General features: G+C 39.1%; 3 protein-coding genes across 4 annotated transcripts; 2 read left to right on the forward strand and 1 right to left on the reverse strand.

Moving 5' to 3' along the window:
- Positions 1-875: 875 nt before the first annotated feature.
- Positions 876-7,792, forward strand: LOC103722702 (zinc finger CCCH domain-containing protein 9-like). 2 transcript variants are annotated; one of them, XM_008813351.3, is made up of 4 exons: positions 876-1,071; positions 4,698-5,502; positions 5,617-5,673; positions 7,119-7,792. In XM_008813351.3, the coding sequence occupies exons 2-4, from the start codon at positions 4,858-4,860 to the stop codon at positions 7,443-7,445; spliced, it is 1,029 nt and encodes a 342-aa protein (XP_008811573.1). In that variant the 5' UTR covers positions 876-1,071; positions 4,698-4,857; the 3' UTR covers positions 7,446-7,792. The 2 variants fall into 2 exon arrangements, with proteins under 2 accessions (XP_008811573.1, XP_008811574.1); XM_008813352.4 differs by lacking the exon at positions 876-1,071 and adding an exon at positions 1,134-1,444.
- A 737-nt stretch (positions 7,793-8,529) lies between these two features.
- LOC103722703 lies at positions 8,530-10,681 on the reverse strand. The gene is made up of 2 exons (XM_008813353.2): positions 10,331-10,681; positions 8,530-9,173 (listed from the first exon to the last, which is right to left on the reverse strand). Exons 1-2 carry the CDS (start codon positions 10,639-10,641, stop codon positions 8,978-8,980), a joined length of 507 nt encoding a protein of 168 aa, XP_008811575.1. The 5' UTR covers positions 10,642-10,681; the 3' UTR covers positions 8,530-8,977.
- Positions 10,682-16,794: 6,113 nt separating this feature from the next.
- Positions 16,795-17,450, forward strand: LOC103722704 (auxin-responsive protein SAUR77). The gene has a single exon (XM_008813354.4). It carries the CDS (start codon positions 16,849-16,851, stop codon positions 17,257-17,259), a length of 411 nt encoding a protein of 136 aa, XP_008811576.1. The 5' UTR covers positions 16,795-16,848; the 3' UTR covers positions 17,260-17,450.
- Positions 17,451-17,942: the final 492 nt, after the last annotated feature.

The raw sequence follows: 17,942 nt of genomic DNA on the forward strand, positions 1-17,942 counted from the left end.
AGGTCGGACGTTCTGAGGTCGGACGTTCCGAGGTCGGGCGCCGACCTTGGTCGTCCAAGATCGGCAGACATGCAGTCTTCTAGTGGCGAGGTTGCTATGTTCTGGGGAAAACCGCATTCCCCCAACAATCACCATGTAAATACACAGAGTTCTAGAGTTGATAATAGGCATGGCTTGGGCGCAAAAAAATATCAACTTTAAATATATCCAGCCTAAAATTTGTCTAAAAATGAATATAGTTTACACTCAAGGCTCGGATTATGATCAACTCTAATCTAGATCATTTGTCTTTGAGACTTCTTAAGAATCTAATGACAGGTATGACATTTACCATGCGAAGAACTCTCTCAAGCCTCTCTCAGTACATTCAATCCAACATAAATGAATATAAAAATAAATATGCAGATACTAATCGCTTATCGCAAACAGCTTCTTAGGTAGCCAGTCCATGGATCTCATTGCAAATATACTTTTATTTATGTAAATTTGCTCCCAAGCATTCAAATGTCCATAATTTACTACCAAAGGGAGCACTCGATACAATTATCAAACTTATTTAATAATTTTAGTAGGTGAGATCATAACCATTTTTTTAAAATAAATAATATGTTAGCGGAATCCCGTCGAGCGAGATGTTCCCATAAGGGTATTTTCGTCATCTAAAAAGCTCGTGCCTTGCCAACCGAGTTCGTCCACTTTAAACGAGATCACAACCGTCGTTTTCTGATCCAACGTATCAGACGGTCGAAACCATCTCGCTATCAGCGATACAGCGAATCCCGATTTCGAACCGAACCCCCTTCGCCATTTATAACCTCCTTCCCGGGCAAGCCACAGCTTAAACACACACACACACACACACACACACACACACACACACACACACACACACACACACACACACACACACACAGACGATAAGGGCTCACCGCCTCTCCAAAGGGGGAAGAATTCGGAGGGAGACGAGAAGATCTGATCCAAACGCCGTCGATTTGGCGATCGGACGGTCAGTATCACCTAATTCTTGGAATCGTCGGCGCGTTCTTCATGGTTTCTTGATCCGATCTCCAGGTTCGATCACGATTCAAGAAATTCTCCCAAAGTTTCCCCGATTTTTCATTTCAGGAAATCGTTTTTGATGGTATATTTTGTGGAAATTGACTCGATCTTTTCCTAATTCTTTAGCAATCTAGATGTTACCGAGCTTTATTGTAATCATCTGCTACATAAGATTAGTTCTTTTTTTTTTAGCACATCACAAGATTAGTTTCCTGAAAGAGATTAGAGCATAAAGATGCTGATATTTCTCTCTGATTCAAAGAAATATTCTGAAAATTTGAAAGGAAAATCGGAAAACGATCTGGAAATCGAGGTTTGGTTTTAATTTGTTGGGAATGTTGTTCTGGTGCTCTCGCGTTCTCCCCTGAATGCCCTCAAATGCTAGGTAACATCCTCTCTTCTATTTCTTGAATAGGTGAAAAATAACAAAAGGAAGAAAAGACCATCAACTGAAGAAAACCCTCGCTCTTATCTTTAAATTATAACCTTTCATTGAATTTATTTTTTATTTTTTCATTTTTTGTGAATTCGATCATGCAGTGTACAGTATCTGGCACTTTGAGTTCATTTGGAGTTGCTGCATATATTTCTTGGGTTCTGAATTGATTTGAGTCTTTTCAGCAGATGGTGGTTTGATATCAACTGTTATAAGTTCTTGTCCTCAATTTAATAATGAATTCTGAGAAGCCTTTTGCAGTGCATCAGAGCATGATTTTTTTAGACATGACCGCAGAATATACAATCTATAAAAACTTGAACACTTTCAGGATTGTTGCATATTTTTCTTGGGCTGTTGATTAATTTTGAGTAATGTCAGTTTCCTTCTTCCCCTTGTTGAGCATTGATAGAAAGCTAAGGCAATAGATTTTAATGAGTTGGAGGCAAGTGAAGGACTTTGAAGTGTGGATTGCAATATTATGGTGTTGAAATCATTCCTTAATCACACTCATGATCCGACTCCTAGTGCTGTTCGCTGTGGCACTTTGAAATGTAAGAAACGTAAAATTTTTCCTTCATTGAACCTTGAAGCTTCTACTAGTCTTGTTTCTGGCTTCTCAGATTAACTGATAATGGATGTCATCGCTGTAGTGTTTTTTTGTGGTGACTCCTAGGTTGTATATAAGACCAATATTTATATTTATCTAGGAGCTTGCTCATTGTTTATATTGTTTATTAGCCATTCTTGAAGGAGATGAGTGCTCTAGATTTTTTTTTTGATCGTCTAAGATCTAAAGGTGTATGTAATTTCTCAATAAATAGTTGAGATATTATGTTTAACAATTTGTAAGTTTCTTTTTACCGATAGTGTTCACACTATTCTCTCCTAATTAATCATGTATTATTTTTTAATCATTGAAAATGTGGCGGAACATGAATATAAGCATATTTGTGACGGTAATGGTCTAATTCCTGTTAGAATCTTGCAGTATCTAAATTGACAGAAACATAAAGCTTTTAGGTTTGATCAGTTGAATGCTTTTGTTTGTGTTGTCATGATAGAGGTCCTTTGCAAGACAATTATATCAGTATCTGTGATCTCGTTACAAGGTAATCATCAATAAATTTTGTTGAGTCTAGACACATGAAATTTCAAACTGACAGTATAATTGTTCTTCCCAAGATTTTTTTAATCTGCACAGTATGCAAACTGGCACTGCTTCCTGTATTATTTCTCTTGGTTTATGTATCCCTTTTGCCCGCTTTCCTATTGAGTATGTAGAAAACCAAATTTTGTCAAGTGGCCAAATCTGGTCTTTGGTATGGTGTAAACACTATATGAGATATTTGATGGTCTCTAGCCCATATATCAAATTTTATACTATCTCCTCCATGTAAAGGAAAAAATACTGTTCTAGAGAGTTCTCTTGTGTCAACCAGTGGTCCATCAGCACTGACATTTCATCAGCTAAGAGGCAGTTTGTACTTTTATTGGTAAATGAAGATTTGTAAAAGCTGATCCCAGAAAGTAGTGTTAGGTTCGTGACTTTAGCATTTAGCACTGTCTCACTAAGGGATATTTAAGACAAATTTTTATAGCTGGGCTGTAGGTCTGTGAGTTCTCATATCCAAATCTATGCCCTTATTGACTGAGTAAGGTGGTTGATAAGGTCTAAAACAGAGGGCTGAATGCCAGTATGTTTTGAAGCAATAATCATCAGGCTTTTAACATTGTGTTGTGTCATATTTTGGGCACATCTAGGGTTTACTCTCAAGTACTGAACATGAGGTCTGTGATTAGCGCTTCTTTTCTAATACTTATTTTGTTTCTTTTTAGCAATGGAAGCCAGAACTTCTGCTGAGATTTCAGACCATGTCTATAAGAATCATTTCCATTTTAGATAGCATTTGCTAGATTTGCTTAAGTGGGTAGCGTAGCAAGCTGAACACAATCCAAGCTTATTCATTATAGAGCAAAAGGATAATGTAAAATTAACCAATTATTCAGGACATCTCTAGGGGAAAATAATTGAACATCTGTACTCTTGTCCCATCTTTATTATTGTGAAAAATGCATTATTTTTGCAGTGTTTTTTTTAAGCTATGATTTTGATGTACTATCCTCTCAAAAAAAAAAAAAAAATGAAGCACTACGTATGATGCCAGGAACTTACTGTAGTCAATTATAATCCATACATAGATCTGCTAAATACTTACTGTAGTCAATTATAATCCATACATAGATCTGCTAAATAAGTTACATATCTTATTGGCTATTGGAACAAGGAATAATTAATCTTGGACACAATGCAGGGAGATGTAGTTCATATTAATGTTGTAGCATGAATTTGAGTAGGGAAGGTTTATTTTTGTCAACAGGAGTGATCCCCTCTAGCACCCTAGAGTTAGTGTATTGTGTTGTATGCTGCTTCATAGTTATTGGAAATTCCTTTAGAAAGGGATGTTCATTATTTTACGTCTGAGTTATATGTCATCTGAAGTGTGGTTCTGCCTTCAAATGTGTTGTAGAGTGACTTGCATGATGTTTGGCATTCTACTAGAGGTTCTGCAAATTTTAGGACATGGGAGATTTGCAGTATTTTTGCCAGATTTGAAGAATTATCACTCATGTACTGGTTATGTTAATCATCTGTCAGGTGGATCTACGACATTTTTCACAAAAATAAACTGTTTTTATAAAAATCGCTTCAGTAGATGGTTTGGGTTAGCTGCATTATTGCATGATCAGTTTATATATAAATTATGAAGCCGTGAGTAATATTTTCTTATCATGTGCAATGTGTCGCATAAGCTCAAGAGAACAATATGCGTGTATTTTGGGTTTGTCTTCCTACAACACTATTATGATAAACAAAAGACTGCTAACTTCATTTATTACGTTTTGGTTTCCAGTTCTCTTCTCAAGCTTCGTCTACTCTTCTCTTAACATTCTTATCCACTGTTGTTGCGTTACCATTAAAATTTTAGCAATTTGTACAATCTGCTGTTTTTTCTTGAATTTTCTTCTCCATTTTGTTAGAAAAAAATACAGGCAATAAATCTAGGAATCAAATCGAATTGGCACTCCAAAATTCAATGAACCGATTCAGTTATTTTTCTGTTTCTATTTTTCTTTAAGTTTGAAATTTAAATTATCGCTTCTTTTTGGGTCTTTGTTAAAACTTGTGAATTTCTGACAGGGAGGAGGCCATTCAGGCAAGCAGGAGGGTAATTCGGTCATTTCAGATGCTTATTATCACGTCCCCTGGCTAACCAACTCGTCGTCTCGTCCTAAGTACACATATAAAGGGCATTGACGTGATTTGAAGTGAAGCGTCCCGCGGGGGAAGTATAGAGTCGATGACGGAGAGATACGTCTCCATGAACGTGGGCAGCAGCACCGGCACCGATCAGACGGCCAGCAGTGGCGGATCCGTATCGTGGCTGGACTCATCTGCCGCCCGGCTGCCGCGCTTCTCCTCCCCGACCTCCAACGCATTCCTCACCCCGGCCTTCAACGCCTGCGCCGCGAACCCCAAGTCCACCGGCTCCCCCGACGTCGACCCCTCCCTCCTCCGGTACACCCGCTCCCGCCTCCCCCTCTCCGTCTCCTCCTCCTCCGCCTCCAACTCCCCCGGCCCCCACTCCACGGCCCGGAAGCGCCTCCACCGCCTCCTCTACCTCCGCTCCTCCCTCAGCTCCCTTTCGTCATCATCGCCGCTTTCTCCCATCGAGAACCTTCCTTCGGCGCTCGCGAGGTCGCCGAAGATGTACAAGACGCCGGTGAAGGTGGAGGTGGAGGAGGACGTGCTGGTCATGGACGGGGTCCTCGTCACCGATTCCGAATCGGCCCGGCCGAGGTCGTCGGTCTCCGAGTTCGGATCGACCGGGTCGTCATCGTCCTCGTCTTCAGCCAATGATGGCGGCGGCAATAGTCTCTACAAGACGGAGATCTGCCGGTCGTGGGACGAATTGGGGTTCTGCCGTTACGGTTCCAAGTGCCAGGTTGGTCTCTCTCTCTCTCTCTCCCCCCCAAAATGGATATAATCTTGCTATCCTTGACAGGCCTCATCATAATATGGGACGCTTGACCAATTCTCTTGGTTTCAAATTTTGTAGTATGCTCACGGGAAGGAGGAACTGCGCGGCACTCGCAGTACGAGGCCAAAATCAGAGGTAATTTTAAATCTCATCTTCGTTGATGTTGCATGTTGCATAAATATTGATTTACTCGCTGTGTTCCTCTACAGCCGCTGAATTTAGAAATGAACTTTTTTCACTTTATAAAACTGCACATCTCAATAGGATAAAAAAATGTACGCGTAATGCAGTTGTAACCGATACGAAATATTCTGCACCAAATTTGAAGTGCATCTCCGAGTCAGTCCTTGCAGCAATCATGGAAACCAAAGGCAATACTAAAGTTTTTTTTTTTTTTTCTCCCGTTCCTTTAATTTAAACTATAAAGGTAGATTTTAGCTTTTAGCCATAATGAATTTATAAATTTATCCTAATAAAGAATTGCGTTTGATCCTTTTAAATTTTAAAAAGATAATGGAAATCTCTATTCAAGGTTTTTAGCTGTCCTTGTACAAGTGGTGGAATGACATTGACTTTGTCTATAAAAAAATCATGAAATCCTGATTAAACTATAGTTTTAGTGAAAAATACACTTCACACCTCATCACTGCCAGTTAGGAGCTATTGGCCGAGGGTTCCAGATCAACGAAACTGGTGCCAAAAGTCACTTCACGAAGTGAAGGCCAATAGTGCAAGCTGCTCTCCATGTGCCAATATAATAATTCCAAGTTATATAATTAGGCGCTAAGTAAAAATATGCAGGTAGCTATAGCATCGGTCTTTGTTTAAAAGAAAATGTTATTTTAAGACGAAAGTCAAAATTGAACAGCCGATCATTTGTAATTGATGGTAAAATAGCTACCATTTTGTTATTGTGTTACTTTATAAATGATGTCTGGTTTGTGTATTGACTTCATATTATCTAATTGGATGATAATTTTTCAATGCGAGTTTGTTACTTCTGCTTCACAGCGGTATAATAAATCCAAAATCATGCCTTTTTTGTTATCCAAAACCATGTATTAGAAAATGTTTTTGGTACGCACCCACTAATGTGTTATTTGTTTAATAATATTTTCATCACCTCCTATGTTGATTCTGCAATTGTAAGGAGGCACTAAAGTTGGTGCAGAATCATACCGGTTTATTTATCAATAAATAAATTGCTGATTTTGTTCATAACTAGTTCATAGTCTGGAAGAGCTTGAAGATAAAGTATGAAGATGGTACTTACACAGTTGAGAATGATTTATTTAGTACTCATCTTAGTGTATTTTAGAGCTATTTATTATTTTTAATATCTTTTATTTAAGTAATCCATGAGAATATTAGTTGAAAAACTGGTGCTTTCATGCGTCTTCGCTTGGCAGCGGGCTAAACCGGTTTTGGCGTGGATCAGTTTACTCTCTAGCGGGTCAACGTGCAAAATATATTGGGCATTATAAGCATGGCATAACGTATATTTTTTTATTTTTGTTTTTTGTTTTCCCTCCTCGCTTGCCAACGAAGTTATAATCCGTATCCTTTGTATAATGTTACAGGTGGGCGGGCAGAGCGGCAAATCGGTGCCAATTGCTGGGTCGTACGCGTACCGGAACCGATTCCGCTATCACCCCTCGGCGTTTTCGTCGTCGGCGTCGGCGACCACCAGAGCTATCGCCGCTCCCGCGGCCAAGGCCACCATAATGAGGGCGGAGGTGGGCTCCACGGCCGTGGCGGCTCCTACAGTCTCTCCAAGGCGATCATTATCAGAGCCGTCGTTTATCTGGCCGCCGACCCAAGAGGAGGAGGCGTACATAAACCAGGTGCTCTACGGCCCCAGCCAGCGCCGGAGGCTGCCCGTCTTCTGTGAGATCTGCCCACAGTGAGTGATGTTTTGCCGCGCCCCTCCATATATTGCTGCCGTGATGTCTCTCGAGTCTCTTCTCCTCACATGCACCTGGGATGTGGTGGTAAACTACACACCATCAAAAACCGCGAACCTTTTACTACTGTTGATAACCACAGTAGGTTACTCTCTCTTTATCTCGTTTTATTTCTCCATGCTCGATAAAAGAATACGACAGATTACTAGGTCTTCTGACTGTTTCCATGAAATTGTGCTATCTCTGTAAAGTGAGCTGAGTTCTATCATTGCACGTAGCGGAAGATCACGCACTCTATCAGTATCTGTTCCTTCACTTGTGCAATGCATGTCCGGTATTTTCTGTTTCAATTTCTTCCCTCGTTTTGGAGCTGTCGATTCCACCAAAACTTATCATACTGCTTAATTGTCAGGTAAAGAAAATCAGCAAGTAGCCCAGCTTTAATGTTTGATTTATAGTTGGACAAGCTGGGCTGCAGCCCAGTAGTTGCAACCCTTGTATGGACTCTTATACAGGTACCGTAGCTGGGCTGTAGCCCAGTTTGATCCCTGACTTCAAACCAGGCTCAATATTGTTTTTTTCGGGGGGTAAAGGCTCCTTATTGTCATTCACTGGCAGATTTCACATACTCTTGCAAGCTTGGATTTCCAACGCCACTCTTGCTTCGTTCTTCATTCTTCTTTCTGGTTCTAATTTGACTTTTGAGCTCATACTCTCGAAAATTTCCTGTTCTTCTTCAGTTTGGTCACCGCGTGACATTTCGTGTTTCGTGTCATGGTGCGAGCCTATCCAAGATAAATTTGATACACTATTACAAGTTTTTTTAAATCCTAATTGTACTTCCTATTCTAGAGTGGTTTCACATTCCATTGCAGCAGAAAAGAAAAAGAGTAATTTCACTCCAATTTGAAATACACGAGCCATTTCCGTGAAGAAGAAAAGGTCTCCTGATGCAACTCTCTCCCCCTTTTCACAAAAGTCCACAAGCACATCAAACCACAGAATCAATCTGTTTTTAGAATAAATTGATTGTGTTAGCAAAAGGAAAAAGAATAATCTGATTGAAAGATGAGAAAAGCCACAAGAACCATCAAAAATTACCCTCACATGCTTTATTTGAATAAAGAAACCACTGAGACAAGACTCAAACGTACACTTCCTCAAAAAGTAGTACTAACACACTACAGTACAATACTGACAGAATTAAGAAACTTCCTTGCAATAAAAAAAAATGATCAATAATACCGGACTAAAACAAACACCTTAGACAGAAAAGTACACTCCGCATTGAGAGTAATCAAACTGAGAGAATAAAAGATCGTTATTGAAGGACTCCTATTAACATACCAGACAAGCAAATATAGCTACCTCGAAAATGATGTAATTGCAAGTAGAAACAAACCATTTCAGCCAGCTCTTACAAACACATACTACAAATACAAACCACATTAAGGACAATCTATTTGAAAGGAAAGAACCATCGGAGCTAATTCCTACAAACACATTCAGCTACAAATTTATATCTAACAATCGATTTAAAGCTCTGCATCCGGGTCTCCTTCCGGCCTGGAGACGGTCCTCTTAACCTTCTCTTTGGTCTTATGCATGGCTTCCCCTGCCACCTTAGCTGCTGACTCTGCTGTATGCGCTACCGTCTCTTTGCTTTTCTCAAAGCTTCTCGTGGCAGCCTCCTTCACCACTTCCCCTGCGCTTGAGTCTCTCCTACGGTACCTTTTTTTTCCAATGCAACAGACAAACGATTCAGCTACTGCAAAACTTTCCCAGTATAAACTTAAGGAAGACGGAGAATACTTCACAAAAAAGCTCTGGAAGAATGTTAAGGAAGAATTCCGAGCTATACAAGAAAATTGCCGCTTTACTTGCACTTTTTTTATGTAATGTATTATCGAATGAAGGAATCATTGAGAAGGAAAAATTATCAGAACATATTTAGTATGTAATGAAAAACAATAAGTTGAATGTAATTCATGGCATTTATAGGTGCAGCCCTTAACACCATGCACATCTCACTTAAATTCCGGACAGCTCATGCATAAGCAAGTCGATGTTCATCAAGTCACTGAAAAATACTGCAATTATTCATGATGTTTTCAAAAATTGAAGGATAGCTTAGCTTAATTTGATGAAATTAGTTAAATAATCTCCATGATTTATTAATCCACAATTTCACGTAATTATTCATGATGTTCTCATAAGGTGCTTCCGAAACATTTCAAACTATCCAAAAATTATTATGCTGCTGCGGCTCATGCATTATGCTATAGCGATTTATCCTTTCTTTTCCCCCTAAATTCACTTACGTTGTGTTGAATGTCCTGCAGAAAGCAGAATGACCGAATTTTCTTTCTCCATTAGAAATTATGATTCTATACCACTCGCTGTTTGGCTTGTGTCATAATTCAAAAATCCTAAAAACATAAAATCCAATATTTCGACTCATTCTGTAACTCTTGATCCCTAATCTCTTGGAATTTTCCACAATTAAACTTCTTTCAGAGCCAAAGACCTTCAAAAGGCTCGATTTTATGCCCCCAAAAAATGCTCAACCTCCAAGCTAGAAATTTCCATATCAAGAAAATACTGCATTACTTACATTATAATCTTCCATAAGCAGCCATTCCATACTCAATTCCTAAATATTCCATCGTTCTTCACGATCAAATAGTCACCCATAACTATGATAAACGAAACGAGCCCAAGAACAATTCAGCAATTAAAAGCCTAGCCCTGAGCCATCTAAAAAGCGTTTGTTAACCTTGGTATGACCACAAACAAATGTAACGATCCCACCCAATCCTTGCGTAGGATAAGCAAATACGCATGCATGAGAGGGGATATATATTAATTGGAAGCAAGAACTAACTGACCAGGATTCAGGTGGCCGGAAATTCATCCAGGCAAGTTTGGCCCAGGTTCTGATGGCATCCCACCGGCTCGTGAGCGCGGTCATGCCGATGGCCCTCTCGGCGGGGTCTGGCTCCTGCTTCTCTCCCAACTCTTTGTCGACTCTCCCATCCCCGCTCCCTCTATCTCCATCTCCATGGTGGTCTCCTCGGACTGGGGATAGGATAAGAGGAGAGAGAACAAGGAATGATAGTGATAGGAGAAGAAGTATCGAAGAGAGAGAGTAGCTTGGGGTGGCGGGGGGTCTTCGTCCTCCTCCCACTCCGTTAGCCATGCCTGGTCCTCAGCCTGGGCGGCATGGAAACCAGCAGGTCCATAGCCGGTTTATTAGAACTGGATTTGCGCGAAGGACAGTTTCCTCGTAGCACGTGACACGTGGCTTGAGACGTGTCATATAGCCTCGCTCTCTCCACATTCCACAATCGTGTCGTGTGGGATCGTGCGTTGTTTTTATTTTTATTATTATTTGTATCTTTACTGCTATTATTTTTTTAAACAAATCTAGCGGGGCAAATTCCCGTCCGCTTCCTTGTATCCACGCATGCAAGGTTCAAATGCCTCGTGCGCTACCATTTGTTAATCAAGGGTCGAAGTGAGAGTCGAAGCAAATCCTGCAACTATAATTCAGCCATTCATGATTGTTTGGATAAGCTAGACTTGTATTTAAACGTGGGGAATGATTTGCTTTGCTGCACAAGAATATATATATATATATATATATATATTGGTGACCTTAGATGTGTAAACATATGGGATGTATTTGATTCATCAGAATTGGAATCGAAATTAGATTGGATCAAAATCGAAATCGAAATGGCCATAATGCCCCACATTTTTTGTTAGTAATTAGAGTCATAATTGGAATCGAAATAGGATATGATACTAAAGAAGAATGGGGATTGGGTTTGGAAGGGTTGGAACCTCCTACAATCGAAATAGGAATAAAACTCCTTCCAACCAAATGGCTAGAATAAGAGATACACATTTTCATTCCAAAGTCCAACTTCCTCCAAGCAAACATGCCCATAAATCTCTATGAAGAGAGTGAGTTTCTACTTTATATTTTTACTTTTTTCTATAATAACATAAAGAGGGTGGCGAAGACCAATGACCTCAATTACCTAGTCCAATCCAAATAATCAAATTTGGGTCGAAACTGCGAGTAGTGTTAGTTATGGAGCTGAATTATAGTATGGCTGATCTAATAGAGAAAATATTGGACATTCAACTCCAATAATGCATGGCAATCAAATTTCTTACATGGCTAATCAAGCAATAGAGCTTTAGGATATAATGTAAATGATAATATAGGGCATGTATAGAAATTTCTATGAAACCTATACAATTATTTGACAACGAGAGAAAAATCCTTATAAGAGTCTATTTAGATAATCTAGCAGAAAATTTTGGTCCAACATGAATTTTGTTGAATTTGTGGATTAGGTAGCTCACATGGGCAATCTACACAGCCCAACCTCCACCCTCCCTCCCAGCTAGTATCCTGGAGAGGCAAAAAAAAAAAAAAAACCTCTATGAGTTTTTTTTCTCTCTCTTTTTTCTCTTCTTTCCTTCTCTTTACAATCCCTCTCTCCCCAATTCCTGCAAGATATTCCTACAGGAATACCTAAACATGCCTTAAATAGGATTATTACTCTCTATATCTAATTTAATCTTATCAAAAATCTATTTCACCCGTTCTTATCATATTTCATGGCAAATCTATGTCACTTATTTTAAGAATTATTTATGTAATGGAATTGCCTGTTGGCTCAAGAAGAGAGGATGCCAAGCTGCTGCCGGACCCAATTCTATATTTTAATACATAAAGTAAGTGACACAACTCTTGCCAAAACCTAAAACCAGGAAAGTCATTCTAAGTGATTGTTACACTTATATGGGGATATCCAATCATTCTATATAAATTTTTGCAGGGCTTCTCTTGTGAGTTTTAACCAATAAGACGTTATCCCTACTGGTATAGCATGAAAACATTGGAGGTGTGACCTCACCTTAATCGACTAAAATTTCTTGACTATTGTTCTCCATCTATATGGACCCTGGCCCTTGTAAATTTTTATTTTCTTTTATCCCTTCCTATCTTAGTGGCTCAGGTGCATCATACATGTAGAACTTCTATACTTGCTAACTAATGTTAAGAGAATGAGAATTATTTTAATTTTGCATTAAAACGAGGCCTGACCTACTGATTTGTATCTTGAGCTAATTTAATAAGACTTTGAACTCAGCTGATGTCACTGTGGGTTGGTTCGTGTTGTTCTTGGTGTTGTACTGGCCAAGGTGAGGTTGGACCGAGTAAATTCGAGTGTGATGGTTGGCATAATCAAGAAAATATGAAAGGTAAGTTTTGAAGAGTTCATAAAATGTCCAAACAAACTCCGTCAAGCTATACTGATGTACGAAGAGATCACAATAAGAACGAATCAGATCGACTCGACTAATATGACAGATAGAATGGGTAGATAGTTGAGGTTATATTGTATTGATTTAGTTTGGACTTTGTCTCATTTTTGTTATCTTCCGCCGTAGATGGATTACCAATGGGAGCTAAGTCGAAGATCTCGGTTGTCGTCGTAGGTGGTTGATAAACTACGATTGCAGTTTGATTTAGGAAATCCTAACATTGTGAGGCTTAATGGACAAAGAAAACGATAGAGACTTCTGGATATATGCTTGGCATTTTAATAATTTTTACTAGAAGTTCCATTCAGTTTTATCTTCCAAAATTTTGGAAGGTAGGCATAAAGAAAGTCCATCTAAAATTATACTAGGCATGCTTATGTTCAAATGTAACTGGATTTTGTGAAGCGCCTGAGGGAAAGGGATAACATTTGCCTAGATATAACCTAGTTCTTTTTATCATACTTCAGTTGGCATAAATTGTTTGTCATAAATTGTTTTGGCTGTGGTGTGGCTTAGGTTAATCTTTTAGTCGATCACAGAAAAATTAATCTCAATTCAGAACAAGTAGGTTTGCACATGGGTTTAGTTAACATAAGCTCTCCGTGGCTTCAACTCATCAGTGGGGCCTAAACCGACATAGTTATTCAGGCCCTAATTCAAGTCTAGGTCTAAATAATGACTTGCCTACGAAATTGGATTAGGCTTAGATCGTATTTTCATCTATCCATATCAGTTTGGTCCGACTCAGCAGATATTAGGGGTCATAGCGGTAAAATATTAATCTGACTTAAATCTTCCAATCTAACTTAATTCAAAAATCCATAATTTAACAAAAATATGACTTTAAAATCCCTAACCTCCCTATAAGCCAACTTCTTGCTACCTTTGGGTTTGTATATTGAGTATTGAAGTTATTAGTTATAGATTGCATGCTTAATTGAAGTAGAACCGTGTCTCCATTATATATTAGCACTTTCTTTCAATTATCTTCATTATCATATATACTATTATCTCTTTATCTTCGAGAGGCAAAGGAATACATAATTTTACAATCTTACATGGATTACGGTTGACTCGATTAACCTATACAGACGACCGATGAATCGATCCAATCTGGCCTAACTAGCCGATGATGAGCCTGAATTTAAAACCGTGATTCGAGAGAAAACCAGATCCACATCAAGAAACACTCTCACTTAAATCCTCCTTTTTTTAAAAAAGATTAGGTCCCAAGCCATGTGGTTCCACCACCTCCCAAAAGGGGTGGATGGTTAGGTGCACCAGAAAGTAGGTGCCCAATCTGGCATAAGGGGAATGTGGAGAGTGGGTGCAAAGAGTATTGCTATCGTCCTCCATGGGAATTTGGAAACTGGATACCCTGAGAAGCTTCCCGCTGCCCTCTTCGCAAGAATTTCCGGTTAGAAGAGCTGGCGTGGAGATGGAACGCGGAAGGGTGCCGACTTGGGATTCTGCGGAGATTCCTATACCCTCCAACGCTGCACGACGCGGTTCCGTCGGACGCCGTCTTGGCTGCTTTCGCCGCTCGCCCTCCTACGCTGTCATCTCTCTCTCTCTCTCTCTCTCTCTCTCTCTCGGCTTAACTCATCGGCTACGGCTAGGACTGCTACGTTTCTTTTTCGTCATATTAGTACTTGGTCAAGGCCTGGGAGCCTTGCTGCAAGCGTAAAACAAACTCTTTTCCTTTTAATTTGTACGATTTTAGAGCATTCATTACATCGTAGAGTTAAACCATGGCTGCTAATAAAATGAACATTCACCCATTGCAAGTTACGCACCAACCATATCTCGTAAGGGTACATCGATTTTTTATTTTTCGTTTTTTACTTCGATTGATGTGATATCTGCCCACAAGAAAATTATTTGTTAGTCATGGTCTCAAGATCCACCAAATTTTGTATAAAATTTATATTACCGCTAAAAATCCGACCCGATGGACGAGTCATCCTCCTTGATTGTATTGTAGGAGCATAACATGTCATTGGAGCTATTCTGTAACTATAGAAAATGATTGAAAAATCATTGGAATGTGTCCAATTAGAAATATTTCAATGCTTCAAGCAGACAGAGCTCCGAGAATAAATATGAGATATGAAAGAGAGATAAAAGTATAAGGGTATGATATTCAGATTTCTTTTTGTGCTTTCAGGATCCCTCTATATCTGATATTTATAGAGGAGAGGATGTGAATCGTGTGATTTGGATCGCACAATTCGCGATGAGCAGTTAAGCTCTTTCCATATCTGTTGATCGGGCTAGTTAAGATATTTCTTTGTAGATGCACTATGAACGGGCGCTTTTGTTATTTGCTGTCCGGTTACGATATTCCTTTTCGGTCACGTTGAGATTGCGTCAAGCTGTTACCAATCACGCTGATTGTTCGGAGATTTGAAATTTTGCTAAACGAGTATCATCGCCTGATTGGTGGGCTGAGCTGTTAGGCGAGATTTTAGGCGTGATGAATTCGATCCACATCAATTTACAATGTCTTAACTTGTAGAGACTGCAAGCACCATGAAATATATGCGTTGTTCTAAGTCTTGGCAACACTTTAATCATTGCATCACCAAAGGTCATTTATTTAAAATCTCATGCTACATCCGCAGCCTACTAGGAGAGTGTGACTCCTACCAGGCCCCGCATATTTACAGGGAGGCAAACTGTATCGTTGACTGAGTTGCTTCTTTTGCTGCTTATCACTCTAGAGGATTTATTTGAATGGACCACAAGTCTGCGCCAGAGCCCCTGTATAAACTTTTGTTTTCTGACCTTTTAGGCCGCATGCACACACATAGGGTGTGAGCCGCCATTGTACCCAAAAAAAAAGAAAAGAAATATATGTGCTAGGATGGTGAAGCTCCCATTTTTATCAATCCTGAATTCAACGATACGTGGTGTTCATTTAAAAGGAATAGTGAGAGTTACAGTCATTTGTGCAACTTCTTTGCATTAGTTATGGCATGAGCTATTATTAATAAATTCCGAAGAATCTTATTATAGTTATAATCTGCTTATGCTTCACCATAGACTTAAAGATTTATGAAAAGCATCTGATGATAATTTTTATAATCTTAACGTCCATCATGAATCCCACTTAAACCCATTAAAACTCCTGGGCACGAGTTATTTCTACAAAATTCAGAAGAATTTTATCATAGTTATAATATGCTTGCGCTTCAAGACCAGACTTTAAGAGTAATGAAAGCATAGGATGGTAATCTTTATAATCTCAACATCGGTCACGAATCCCACTTAACCCTATTAAAACTCCTTTGCTGCACAACAAAACTATAGCATTGCCAGTATATTTGTCGTAGTTAATAGTCATAGAGCCAATAGATTAAAATAACCTTACCTTCTTATAATTGCCATGGGAAACTATCAAGATGGTAAATCAAATACATATGTATATCTATAATAACATGTTTAGTTTTTCAATATTAATATCTTATCATTATGGAGTAGCATATTAAGGCTTTTCTCTTACTATACGTAAAGCATTATCTCGTTATATGGTAACATAAATTATTTATAGCTTGTTGAAGATGCTAATCAACATAAATTATTCTGTTCTTGGTTTAGTGCCGGAGGGCTATGCATTGGTTAAATCCTAAAACTTATTTTTTGAAATATATATATATATATATATATATATATATATATATATTTGGTACAAATATATATGTATGTATGTATGTATATTATTTTCATAGCCAACCAATAGCATGCCAATGGACTGCAATGATGTTTGCTGTTCTAACTAGAACAGGGCTTTATCTTGCCCTTGGCCTGGTGGAGCCCAAGCCGATCCGAGCCAAGCTATATAAGCCGTTGTTTTCCGCTGGCCAAGTCCACACCGCCCTCCTGCCAGTCCAACGGCTACCATGCCAGCTCATCATGCAAATAAACCCCCAAGAAATGGTAAAAAAAAGACTATCATCCTTATAAATAAAAACCGACCGTTGGAGTACTCCAAGCACGGAGAAACCTGAGGAAGAGAACAGAGAAGAAGAGCAGCAAAACCCGTAAAATTCTCATCCAAATGCCTTCTCCGGCCAATTCGATCGCCGGCGCTGGTCCCATCGGCTGCTGCGTCTTCCTCCGCTGGCCATCCTCTTCGTCGCGGCTCGGCTACCGCGCTCTCCCGCCGGTCGATGGCTACAACGGGGAGGAGGATTCAACGGTGAGGGTGGTAGTGGGGAAGGAGAGGAGGGTGTTCCTGGTGGACCCTTTCGTTCTAGACATGGCCCCCTTCCGGATTCTGCTGGAGATGGTGAGGAAAGAGAGGAAGGGGAGGGAGTCGAAGAGGAAAGATTCGATCTTTGTCGACATCGACGCCATTCTCTTCGAGCACATGCTGTGGTTGGTCTACAATGACTGCTCCTCCTCCTCTGCATCCATGCTCCAGCTCAACTTGAAGGAGATCATAGAGTTCTATTCCCAGGATAATTGATGAGGTTAAGAGGTTCTCTAAAAGTGTTATCTTTTAGCCTTTAATCTGATTTTATTAAGCAGTGTTGTTCTTTTGGGTGATAAGGGCTCATGGTTGTTTAATTCTTATTGCCATGAGGATGTACATTTAAAGGGTGAACAGAGGTTCTGTTTTCTAGTCAGTAAATAGATAAATAAGTTGCGAAATTGATGTAATTATTGTTTCTTCAAAATATCCCTCTCTCTTTGGTCAGTTAAAAAGAAAAGAAAAGAAAAGAAAAGCCAACGGTCTATTCGGAAATTGGAATCTGGATTATAGTCCGCATAATTATAATTGAAGATGTTATGCTTTAATCCATATCTTCTTTCTTGGATTAGATGGCAGATATCGCTGATTTTCTCATGTTTTTTTGGTAATTATAAGCAGAAGGGATGATTCTATTACATCATTTTAGTTGGATTCTCGGTTTAAATTTGATTGACATCTATCAGTTGAATGAAGATTCACATTTTAAGGAAAAAAACAAATTTAAGAATTTATATCCTTGATTAGAACCAATATTTTCATCTTTCGATGATAGATTATCAATCATTCTCTCATTTTTATTTGGTAAAATTGGAAGGGAAAGTGCCTATATTATTTCCTGGTAATTATGTAATTGTAATAATAATTGCTATTTGAAGTCCCAATATGATCTACAGTTA

Source organism: Phoenix dactylifera, chromosome 8 (genome assembly GCF_009389715.1).
Source record: "Phoenix dactylifera cultivar Barhee BC4 chromosome 8, palm_55x_up_171113_PBpolish2nd_filt_p, whole genome shotgun sequence".
Classification (NCBI taxonomy): domain Eukaryota; kingdom Viridiplantae; phylum Streptophyta; class Magnoliopsida; order Arecales; family Arecaceae; genus Phoenix; species Phoenix dactylifera.